This window comes from Erpetoichthys calabaricus, chromosome 15, assembly GCF_900747795.2.
Source record: "Erpetoichthys calabaricus chromosome 15, fErpCal1.3, whole genome shotgun sequence".
Taxonomy (NCBI): domain Eukaryota; kingdom Metazoa; phylum Chordata; class Cladistia; order Polypteriformes; family Polypteridae; genus Erpetoichthys; species Erpetoichthys calabaricus.
This window is the reverse complement of record NC_041408.2, coordinates 92,975,497-92,988,539: the sequence shown is the minus strand read 5'-3', so window position 1 is coordinate 92,988,539 and position 13,043 is coordinate 92,975,497. Positions and strand designations below refer to the sequence as shown.

The window sequence follows — 13,043 nt, the reverse complement described above, 5'->3', positions numbered from 1 at the left end:
ATGTTCACTTCTAATACTTGGTTGAAAACCCTTTGCTGGCAATGACAGCCTGAAGTCTTGAACTCTTGGACATCACCAGATGCTGGGTTTCCTCCTTTTTAATGCTCTGCCAGGCCTTTACTGCAGCGGCTTTCAGTTGCTGTTTGTTTGTGGGCCTTTCTGTCTGAAGTTTAGTCTTCAACAAGTGAAATGCCTGCTCAGTTGGGTTAAGATCAGGTGACTGACTTGGCCACTCAAGATTTTTCCACTTCTTTGCTTTAATAAACTCCTGGGTTGCTTTGGCTGTATGTTTTGGGTCATTGTCCATTTGTATCATGAAACGCCGCCCAATCAATTTGACTGCACTTAGCTGGATTTGAGCAGACAGTATGTCTCTGCACACCTCAGAATTCATTCGGCTGCTTCTGTCCTGTGTCACATCATCAATAAACACTAGTGTCCCAGTGTCACTGGCAGCCATGCACGCCCAAGCCATCACACTGCCTCCCTCCACCGTGTTTTACAGATGATGTGGTATGCTTTGGATAATGATCTGTTCCACGCCTTCCCCATACTTTTTTCTTGCCATCATTCTGGTAGAGGTTGATCTTGGTTTCATCTGTCCAAAGAATGTTTCTCCAGAACTGTGCTGGCTTTTTAAGATGTTCTTTAGCAAAGTCCAATCTAGCCTTTCTATTCTTGAGCCTTATGAGTGGCTTGCACCTTGCAGTGCACCCTCTGTATTTACTTTCATGCAGTCTTCTCTTTATGGTAGACTTGGATATCGATACGCCCGCCTACCCCCTAGAGAGTGTTGTTCACTTGGTTGGCTGTTGTGAAGGGGTTTCTCTTCACCATGGAAATGATTCTGCGATCATCCACCACTGTTGTCTTCCGTGGACGTCCAGGTCTTTTTGCGTTGCTGAGTTCACCAGTGCTTGCTTTCTTTCTCAGGATGTACCAAACTGTAGATCTTTCCACTCGTAATATTGGAGCAATTTCTCGGATGGGTTTTTTCTGTTTTCGCAGCTTAAGGATGGCTTCTTTCACCTGCATGGAGAGCTCCTTTGACCGCATGTTGTCTGTTCACAGCAAAATCTTCCACATGCAAGCACCACACCTCAAATCAACTCCAGGCCTTTTATCTGCTTAATTGATAATGACGTAACAATGGACTTGCCCACACCTGCCCATGAAATAGCCTTTGAGTCAATTGTCCAATTACTTTTGAGCCCCTGAAATGAAGGGATTGTGTTCAAAAAATGCTTTAGTTGCCTCCCATTTTTATGCAATCGTTTTGTTCACCCCACTGAATTAAAGCTGAAAGTCTGCACTTCAACTGCATCTGAGTTGTTTCATTTAAAATTCATTGTGGTAATGTACAGAACCAAAATGAGAAAAAAGTTGTCTCTGTCCAAATATTTATGGACCTAACTATATAAAGCGTGACAAAAAACGAGACAAAAAACATCACATAAAATTGTTGCACAAAATCGTTGCACTTTTAGGCTTAGGATTTTAGATATAGAGAGTAGATTTCTGAGCTACAGATACTCATAACAAATTTTAAAAAAATGAAACAAAAGGTAATAAAAATCAGTCAGGATAATCTATGACGTCCACAGCAAAAAGAATAAAATCTATTATTTTGTCAAAAATGAGAGGGAAAAAAATGCATAGGACTTACTTTGTCTGCACACATGGCCACCTTGATATCTTGCTGAGAAATTTCATAGTGTCGAATATTCCGTACATAGTTCCCTGCCAGTTTTAAAATATCTGCTGAAATATATTCCAGCACTGCTACGATGTAAATTGACACCTGATGATCGATTTTGTATCCCAGAACCTCCTAGAAAATCATGAAATCAAAGAAGAAATCAAATGTTAACTATCAGCTTTGCTCTACAAGTGAAGACAGGATGGATGCCTGTTACAGCTTTGATTTGGACAGTTCAGGCACTTTTTATGGTAGAACATTTACTGGACCAAGAAAAATGGGATTAATAATGTTTTATCTACTCTAATCTAATGAAGACAATTTAAAACTATTCTGTAGAATCCATGCAAAGGGCCAGAGGCAACACACCATCGCCACACTCGGCAAAAACCATAGCCAAATATCCGCCATAACCATGACAGCTCGCACAAACTCTAAACCAAGACTGACAACAAATGTTATTGGTTTGACGCATTAGCTTCAGCCTTGGTCCACCATTGTGTCGTATTAAAGGCATTTTCACACTCCTAGTCTGTTTGCTTCGTTTTGAATCAGGGCCTGACTCGTTACCCATCACCTGCGTGTTCTCTCTCCCGACATCCATAAACCTTCTCTTAGACCTTCCTCTTCTCCTCTTCCCTGTCCGCTCTATCCTTGGCACCCTTCTCCCAATATACCCAGCAACTCTCCTCTGCACATGTCCAAACCAACACAATGTCGCATCTCTGACTTTGTCTCCCAACCATCTAACTTGAGCTGACCCTCTAATGTCCACATTTCTAATCCTGTCCATCCTTGTCACACCCAATGCAAATCTTAGCATCTTTAACTCTGCCACCTCCAGCTCTGTCTCCTGTGCCACTGTCTCTAGCCCATATAACATAGCTGGTCTCACTACCGTCCTGTAGACCTTCCCTTTTACTCTTGGTGATACCCGTCTGCCACAAATAACTCCTGACACTCTTCTCCACCCACTCCACCATGCCTGCACTCTCTTCTTTACCCCTTTTCCACAATCCCCATTACTCTGTACTGTTGATCCCAGGTATTTAAAATCACCCACCTTCGCCAACTCTACTCCCTGCATCCTCACCATTCCACTGACCTCCCTCTCATTCACACACATGTATTCTGTCTTGTTCCTCTGATTTTCATAAATGTTCTCTCACAGGATTTCTTCACAATACAATTCCTATACAATTCATCCTCCTCCGCTTCTAGCGAGCTTTGTCTTACTCCGCTCCTGACTCTGACTCACCCAGGCTGGAGGGGAGAGACTTCTTTTGAAGGCAGACCCAGGAGTACTTCCAATACATCCGAGGTGTACCTTTACACGACAGACGGAGCCGCCAGGGGACATAGGAGCCGTCTTCCCAGACGCTTTATCCAGTGGCTCAGAAGGACCTCAACAGGGCTGCCTGCCCACCCTGTGAATGCTCAGGGGGGAACACAACAGAGGAATGATGCCATCCAGCATTCTGAGGGAACACACTGCCGTGGGGAGCATTTTCCCATGTCAACGTGACCATACTGTTATTTCCCACAGGCAAAACAAGAACCCAGTGGGAAACAAACCAACATATAATTAAATAAATAAAAAGCTTTGGACTGATAACAGCAACACTGTGTTGGATCTTTTTGTATTTAATACAATGGTAGGGTCTTGGGTCCAAAGAAATAAATGTGTCTTTAATGTGAGTCTACATCCAAAGGAGCAGATGGTGAGGACAAATTTCATTACCTTTAAAAGAGGGTGAATTTTGTCTACAGGCAAGGCTAAAGGGTTTCTCCTTTTTCTCTTCTCTATAGCAGCCTGAGCATCAGCGATGGCCCACTTGTCAATTGGATGGGGAAAGCTTTTCTGAACTCGCTCCTAAAATGAAAGCAGACATGGCTGGTCAGATTACCCAAATTCAAATGCAAGTTCATAACAATGTAGATTATTTACACGTGCACAGTTTTTGACTGAGAAACCATTGTTAATTGTTAGGAAATCTGGAGTACAGGAACAGTCTACTGAGATATGCAAAGCACAGTGGGAAATGTCATGTGAATTCCCTATTATGTCAGTTAGAGGAAAATTTGTTACCCAATTTCACCTACTTATGATGTAACCCCGACCTCCTTCTCCTCGTTTTGTTATATGGAACAGCAAAAAAACAAAACTCGGCCAGAAATATCATTTTGCTTTCATGTGGCATTTGGAGTAATGCTTTGATCAAATAATGCAGGGGTGGGCAAAGTCAGTCCAGAAGGGCCGCAGTGGATGCAGGTTTTTGTTCCAACCCAGTTGCGTAATTAGAAAACAATCTTTGCCAATAATTTAATTTCCCGGCTTGTTTGAGCTTTAACTCTGCCATGTCAGGTCATTCTCATATCCTAGATTTTTTTCTTCTTTTTAAGGATGTCATCCAAATGATTTGAAATTTAAAACAGATAAGTAATTCTCACTCCTTCACTTTCCTTCCAAGTACTTAATTAAACCAAACAGTGCACGATAAACACACACAGGTGTAAATGGAAATAAACTAAATGGAGAAATGTTGCTTTCTTTTGTCATTTGCATATTACTCCTAATCAGGAGCAATTAAAAAGCAAGATTACAGATACTGCAGCATCAGAGCCAGACCTGCCAGGCTGCAGGAGAGTTTTTACCCCCAAGCTGTCGGACTCTTTAACAACATGCTGCCCCCTGGCATCTTCCACACGGCCTCAACCACCTCTAATGACAGAACTTTTATACATGCACGCCACTGTCCTGTAAAGACGAGTGTGCAGGTAGAAAAGAACTGAAGATCTCATGCTGACCCTTAAGGATTTGACACTTGTAATAAAGAGACAAAACAAGCATAAAGGTTTGGGGTTTCCGGCCCCTTATACTGTCAAAACTGCAAAATAAAGCGGTCAGATACTCTGATGTGCGTCCAACAAAAGACAATCATCCCTTCACAGAGGGGAACATAAATAAGGTGGGACCGGAAGCTGGTGACTGGAATGCTGGGAGGAACCGAGGTGTTTTATGGGTAGATGATGTCATCGGGGTGAGACCAGAGGAAGGGATGGAATGCAGAAGTGGCTACGGGTGGAGTAATGGCGTCCTGAGAACGCTTAAGGCGGCATTGCGTCTGGCTTTCTGCAGGAACAAGAGAAAGAAAGGTTAGTGCCCCGTCTCCATCCCCTGGCAGACTGTTGTACGCTGCTCATCGGGTCTTTCTGCGGCCCCCTAAGCGCGCGTGCGTGACACACTCTTGATATCCTTCTGCTGTGAAACATTCTGACTTGTCATTGTTTACACATGTCTTAAACAACTATTATCATACACTGGTCATTTCTGTATTATCTGTTATTTATTATATTACATATTTATTGACTGTATTTATGTATCTAGATTGCATAATACCATACATTGCATCAACATTCATATTGCTTACTACACGTCAATATTGCTGCTACTTCTTTGTCTTGTCTTGTTTGTGTTTTAATTTTAAATTTAAATTTTATTTTTAATTTTATTTTTTATTTCTACTTCATGTTGTCACACTGTGGACCCTGAGCTTCGCAATTTCATCTATCTGTATACTTGTATATGGTTGAGATGACAATAAAGTTCACTTTGACTTTGACTTCACTTTGTTTAAGCCTAAAAGAAGCAATTAAAGGTTCAAAATCTTAATGAGCAAGATAACTAAAATAAAGGAGAAGTGTTACTTGAGCAGTAAGTGCTTCTTATTAAGCAATTGGGTTGGAACAAAAACCTGCAGCCACTGCGGCCCTCCAGGAACGACTTTGCCTACCCCGACATAATGGGTTTCTTATGCGTTGTATTTTTTAAAGGGAAAAAAAATGCTTATCTTTTAATTACACTTGGAATGAACCAATCAGGAAATACACAGTATAGTAACAAGTCACGTCGGGGAGCGGGCACTGGTACAGAGCGTTGCTGCACCCACCACACGACGAAAAAACTCAGGATCCTGGTTGGCAGCCCCCCAGGCAGACACGCAGTCCAGTCCCACCCTCCGGAAATGACCCTCTATCTGCTGCAGCCAGGTGTTAAGTGGGCGACCCCTTAGCCTGGTCCAGCCACTCGGGTCCCCAACAATAAGGATCCTACGAGCCGGATCATCCTCGGGGAAACGCGCCACATGGCTTTAGTGCCATAACAAACACTCCCTCACAATGCAGGTAATGTGCCTCATTCGGGACTCCATGAGCAACACAAAGTCAAACCAACAGTACCCAAGGATAGGATTTTCCGGAGAGAGCCCAGTCTTCGTCTCAGGTCACTGGATAGCGTCAATGTCTCACAAACAGGAAGCAACAGGACTCTACAGACTGGGATCTTTGTCCTTTTGCAGAGATATTGGAAATGCCACACACCCCTTTCCAGTGACCTCATGAACCCCCCCATGCTCTCCCAATTTGTCTACTGACTTCATAGGAAGAGTCACCAGAGGTAAGTAAACCTCTCGATGACGAGGTCGACACTCTCTCCTCAAACAGACACACTGCTGATGGCCGTGCCCACGAGGTCATTAAAGACCTGGCTCTTTGGTTTTAATCCAGGACACTTGTAAGCCCAGACACTCAGACTCCTCGCCCAGAGGAGCCTCCATTGACTCCGCGAGGCTCAAGTAAAGTAACAGTAAACTAAGAATTACAAATGCATGAGAAAAGATCAAAGTGTGGACATGAGACATTGTTAACTCCCAAACTTCCCATAGAGTGAGAGTGCAGCACTGTTACAACCATGTGATCCACTTAAAATGAGCACAAGCAGCACAGGTGGGATGGGGGTGCGTGGGGGGGGGGGGCTCTGGTGGGATTTGCAATAGTAGAGTACTGTAATAGTTTTGAATTTCCCGCATTACACTGAAGACATTTAGACTTGACGTCAAAAGATGAATATGAGACGAGAGTTGAACATTTAATCTTTCATTTCCTGGAATTGAAATCTAAATGTGTTAACATCCTTACTGTTATGTTTACCCACATCCTTCATGTGACGTTTTGAAACTGTCATCAATGCATAGCCTGGCGTCTCAAATGGGATAGTACTAGTGTTTCTTTGTTAGTTTTTTTTTTTTTTTTAAACTAACACACTTGCGCATGAGAAAATAAAATGTCAAGTGCCTGATCTGCTTGACCGATGTGCCCATTCTGTTACTGTGGGCTGAAACAGGGCAAGGCTGAGCGACTTCCACAAGTCCCCTGACACGTACCTTGACAGCTGCTGCATTGTGAATAGTCCTTAGGGGACTAACATCTTTCTTGTCCTTCCACCTCATCACTGTCTTTTTTTGCTACACAGTTGCTTGCTTGTGTCTGAAGCTTCACTTGACCAAAGTCAGCATGCATACAGTGAGGAACATAAGTATTTGAACACCCTGTGATTTTGCAAGTTCTCCCACTTAGAAATCATGGAGGGGTCTGAAATTCCCATTGTAGGTGCATTCCCACTGTGAGAGACAGAATGTAAAAAAAAAATTCATGAAATCCCATTGTATGATTTGTACAGAATTTATTTTTATTGCACTGCTGCACATAAGAATTTGAACACCTGAGAAAATCAGTGTTAATATTTGGTACAGAAGCCTTTGTTTGTAATTACAGAGGTCAAACGTTTCCCGTAGTTCTTGACCAGGTTTGCACACACACTGCAACGGGGATTTTGGCCCACTCCTCCACACAGATCTCCTCTAGATCTGTCAGGTTCCGGGGCTGGCGCTGAGCAACACGGAGTTTTAGCTCCCTCCAAAGATTTTCGATTGGATTTAGGTCTGGAGACTGGCTAGGCCACTCCAGAACCTTGATATGCTTCTTACTGAGCCACTCCTTGGTTATCCTGGTTGTGTGCTTCAGGTCATTGTCATGTTGGAAGACCCAGCCACGACCAATCTTCAGTGCTCGGACTGAGGGAAGGAGGTTGTTGCTCAAAATCTCACAATACATGGCCCCATTCATCCTCTCCTTAATACAGTGCAGTCGTCCTGTCCCCTTCGCAGAAAAGCACCCCCAAAGCATGATGTTTCCACCCCTATGCTTCACAGTAGGGATGGTGTTCTTGGGATGCAACTCCTCCTTCTTTTTCCTCCAAACACGGCGAGTGAAGTTTAGACCAAAAAGTTCTATTTTGGCCTCATCTGACCACATGACTTTCTCCTATGCCTCCTCGGGATCATCCAGATGGTCATTGGCAAACTTCAGACGGGCCTAGACATGTGATGACTTGAGCAGGGGAACCTTCCGTGCAATGTGTGATTTGAAACCATGACGGCATAGTGTTCTACTGACAGTGACCTTTGAAACTGTGGTCCCAGCTCTCTTCATGTCATTGACCAGCTCCTCCCGTGTAGTTCTGGGCTGATTCCTCACCTTTCTTATCATCTGTGATACCCCACGAGGTGAGATCTTGCATGGAGCCCCAGTCTGAGGGAGACTGACAGTCGTCTTTAGCCTCTTCCATTTTCTGACAATTGCTCCAACAGTTGATCTATTTTCATCAAGCTGCTTGGCAATTTCCCCGTAGCCCTTTCCAGCCTTGTGGAGGTCCACAATTTTGTCTCTGGTGTCATTTGACAGCTCTGTGGTCTTGCCCATGGTAGTAGTTGGAGTCTGACTGACTGTGGGGTGGACAGGTGTCTTTAAAGAGCTCAGACAGGTGCTACTAATTAAGATTACTAAGTGGAGTAGAGGTGGACTTCTTAAAGGGAGAGTAACAGGTCTTTGAGAGCCAGAATTCTTGCTGATTGCCAGGTGTTCAAATACTTATGTGCCGCAGTGCAATACAAATAAATTCTGTACAAATCATACAATGGGATTTTCTGAATTATTTTTTTACATTCTGTCTCTCACAGTGGGAATGTCAGACCCCTCCATGATTTCTAAGTGGGAGAACTTGCAAAATCGCAGGGTGTTCAAATACTTATGTTCCTCACTGTATCACTGCAGTTCGGTTTGTAACGGTATGTAACAACACCCACTGCACGCCCAACCTACCTGGAAAGGGGGTCTCTCTTTGAACTGCCTTTCCCAAGCTTTCTTCCATTTTTTACCTACAAGGTTTTTTTTTTGGGAGTTTTTCCCTTGTCTTCTTAGAGAGTCAAGGCTGGGTGGCTGTTAAGAGGCAGGGCCTGTTAAAGCCCATTGCAGCACTTCTATACAAAATTGTATTGTTTTGTATTGTATAGATATATGTGGGTGTCACTGACAGTTTTTCACCTTTCCCTAATCCTGTTGATGGTGGAATGGCTGAATGTGCAAGGCCGGCCAATGGTTCATGGGGAAGGGAGCACCCGGCTCGGAGGGCCAAACAAACTGCAAGGGGAGAAGCCGGCCAGATGTAAATCTGTGGTGGGAAAAAGGTGAAGGAGGAGAAGAGAGAAGCAGATGCCACCAAAACGACAAGAGGGGAAAGCTACTCAAGTGGCTGGAAAAAGTCAGGTGAACCCGGGGTTCATTTCTGTATTGATCATTTTGCTTTTCTTATGAAGTCAATCAGGAGAGGACCTGATGGGCCAGCATAAGGGACTGTGTAGCATTACATTTCTCAGAACTGGAGGTACGGCTCAGCGTATCCTTCGCCATAACAGACTATAGATGATCAGGCCTAATGGTGAATATTTATAGGACTCTGGTTTCATTACTTTTTCACATTTGTGTATTATTAGTGGTGCATGTTGTTGACTGTTTCGTTTCGTGATTCATGTGGGGTACGATGTATACAGGGGGTTTGTTTGTCGTGTCCTAATCCTTATTTTACAGGATAATAACAATTTTCTTTGTGGAAGCCAGCCCCGGACACAGACAGACAGACAGCACAAACAGCACACATTTATTCGCCCAACTATTTACAATGTCCACACACCGCACACAGTGCCCCTGCACCACACACCCTCGTCTAGGGCCCTCTTCGGTCCTTCACCGCCTCCACTCCTCTAAACCGAGCTCTGTCTTCTTCCTCTCGACTGCAGCTGCCGACTGGAGGGAGGCGGTGCCTTTTATGTCCACCCGGATGTGCTCCAGGTGCTTTCCGATGGACTTCCGAAGTGCTTCCGGGTGCTCCTGCAGCACTTCCGCCACACCAGGAAGTGCCGCAGGAGCACCCTGAAGCACTCCAGGTGTCCTCGGTAGTCCTTCCGCCAGCACCTCCAGCTGTGGCAGAAGCACTAATGCCCGAAGATCCACAACCATCTGGAGGACACGGGCCATTACAGGGCTGAGCTTCCATGCTCAAACCCCGTGGCCCCCAAACCAGGCAGGGCGGCTGCCCTCTCGTAGTCCTGGGGAGGCACAGTTCCTCTCCAGGTCCATCCAGGTGTCGCGACTGGGCACAGCCCCCAGCTGACCACCACATCTTGTAACTCAACTTTGCTTTCGCTGGTGTTTCTTCTGTATTTGTGGTGGTCCAGTAGTGAAGTAGTGTTAGTTACTCGCTCCCCGAATCATTTCTTTCTTTTTTTTTCCCCCCAATACTCTTTGCTGCCGCTCTAGGACTGGCAGTGCATATTATAATTGTGCCAGCTCGGGGAGTGGTACAGGCTGACCGTGTCGTATGCATCAATTTCACTATCCGTGTCATTGTGTGATGAGCGATTCACACTGTCATTGTTGTGCATCCACACCCTCCCGCCCCACCATAACGGCTTTACAACTTTTCATTGCCAAGCCATTGTGTTTTTTGGTTGAAGGCTTTGCCTCACTCATGAATATTGATGAGTTACCTTAGGGTGGCAGAATTTATAGAAATATATATGATTTGTTTTTTTACAGAATGATGTTATGTTATCCACTAGATGAAATATTCAGGCCTCACACAGTACATGTGAACAAAACAGGTTTACCCGTGTCATACTCGGGGTTAACCATTTTAACATAAATCGGGGTTAAAGCCAAGGAGGTTAAGCTGCGCCTTTTGTAGCAGACCACACATAGTTTTAGGTGCGTAAAAGTATAGGAACATGTGACTGACATTTGTTTGTTACTCAGGTGTGTCCTGTTAGATGGACAGTTAAAATAATAAAGAGCTCCGAATTGGAACTCCTGCTTTAAGCCCTTGGGTTTCACCAGTGAATGCTGCATTTGTTGTTAAAAGGGATTCATAAATATACACACCACAGAGCTGTCTACAGGATGTTGAAATTAAAATTAAAATTTAAAGCTTGATAAAAAAAGACACTGCACAAACATTGGGAACGGCCAATACAACGATTTGGAATGTTCTGAAAAATAAAGGATCCTCTGGTGTACTGGGAAACTGTCATCGGATGGGTCAGAAAAGGAAAACGACAACAGTGATGACAGAAACGTTGTGAAGAAGAACCCAAAAATAACAGACAGTGACATCACCAACAACCTACACTGGGCAAGGGTGAAGGGGTCTCAATTCACCGTGCAAAGAAGAAATACAGGAGCCATACCACAAGATGTAAACTAGTACTGAGAATCAGAAATCTGGATTGGAATTTGACAAGTACAAAGATGTGACACAAAGGTCTGGAACAGAGTTTTATGGACTGATGAAACCAAGGTGAACCTCTGCTAAAGTGATGGGACGGCCAAAGTGTGAAGGAACACAGGATCTGCTAAAGATCCAAAACCTACAAGGTCATCTGTGAAACCACGGTGGAGGTCGTGTCATGGCTTGGGCTTGCATGGATGCTTCTAGAACAGGTTCACCTATCTTTATTGATGATAGAACTCATTAAGGTTCTGGCAGAATTAATTCAGAAATCTACAAAAACATTTTGTCTGCCTGTTTTAAACAGAAATGATCCAAAACATACAAGGTCATCTGGAAACCACAGTGGAGGTTGTGTCATGGCTTGGGCTTGCATGGATGCTTCTAGAACAGGTTCACCTATCTTTACTAATGATAGAACTCATTAAGGTTCCGGCAGAATTAATTCAGAAATCTACAAAAACATTTTGTCTGCCAGTTTTAAAAAGAAATGCATCCAAACGAATCAGGAGGAACTTTGTCATGCAGCAAGATAATGAACTCAAATACATTGCCAACTCAACAAAGGACTTCATCAGGGAGGAAAAGTGAAAGGTTTTCAGCTGACCATGTCAATCAGCAGACCTTGACCCAACTAAGCATGAAGAGGAGACAGAAGGGAAAACAAGCAACAGCTGTAAGCGGCTGTGGTAACAGCATCATGAATGAAGAAGCCAACCATTTGGTGATGTTGAGGAGTTGCAGGCTTGGTGCAGATACTACAAGCAAAGAAGAAGCAACCAAATATTAGGTGTGATTTACTTTGAGGTTATATGTTCCTATACTTTTACTTACCTAAAGAAATTGGGTGGTCAGCTTTCAAAAGGTGCTATCTTCTATACAGCTTAACCTCCTTAACCCTGAGTTATATAAAAATGGTTAATCCCAAGTATGGCACAGGTAAACCAGTTTTGTTCACATGTATTATGTGAAGCCCAAATATCTCTTATTTAACAAATCTGGAGGTCAACACTAGGGAATTAAGGTGGAAACTCTTGTCTCAGTCATCTTTTGAATTGAAAATCCAAAATGTCTTCAGCTATAACAAAAATAAATGGATGGACCTCGCCATTCCAATACTTTCGGAGAGGACTGTTTTATCACATGATGCACGGGTTGATAATGAGAATAATTTCTCCCACTTGGCAAAAGGCAAACTAACATTATTGATTATTCCAATTTGCATTCTTTGTTTAGAGATATTTTTAATTTCTTAATTTATTGCAATTACTGTATCATTACTGCAACATTATTGATTATTCCAGTTTGCATTTTTTGTTTAGAGATATTTTTAATTTCTTAATTTATTGCAATTACTGCACCATTACTGTAACATTATTAATTATTCCAGTTTGCATTTTTTGTTTAGAGATATTTTTAATTTCTTAATTTAGGCACAACTTGCCATTCAAATGACACAAACGTGGGATTAAGTGCAATAATGTGTGCCAACAAAACACTCTCCAGACTATTACTCTAAGACTAGCAGCACGTACCGATGAAACGAGGCAGGCTGGATCCACAGATTCAAACAATTTGCACCAAATTCTGACCCTTTCACCACCACGTTGTAACAGAAACTGAGATTTGTCAGAGGAGGTAACATTTTTCCAGGCGATCACACTCCCACTTTTGCTTCATTTTTTCCTTTGCTCTTAGTTGATAGGACTGGAACCCAGTAAGATCTTCTTAATCAGGACCTTAAAGCCTGAGGGGAGGTTGACTGTCTGAACTGGAAAGGGGCGCCAGGACCAGCATCTTTCATATCCTTTACTCAGTCACATGTGTCCTTTATTCTCTAAGCTTTCAGTAGCATTTACTTTCTCATCCCCAGTATTGACTGAT

At 43.3% G+C, this 13,043-nt stretch overlaps 1 protein-coding gene across 2 annotated transcripts in view; it reads right to left on the bottom strand.

Moving 5' to 3' along the window:
- LOC114665943 (son of sevenless homolog 1-like) overlaps window positions 1–13,043 on the bottom strand; it is a 143,326-nt gene that overhangs the window by 81,281 nt on the left and 49,002 nt on the right. For both annotated transcript variants that reach the window (XM_028820610.2, XM_028820611.2), the window contains exons 3-4: window positions 3,441–3,572; window positions 1,667–1,831 (exon numbers count right to left, since the gene is read on the bottom strand). In XM_028820610.2, coding sequence (XP_028676443.1) covers window positions 1,667–1,831; window positions 3,441–3,572 — 297 coding nt within the window. The remainder of the gene's footprint in view (window positions 1–1,666; window positions 1,832–3,440; window positions 3,573–13,043) is intronic.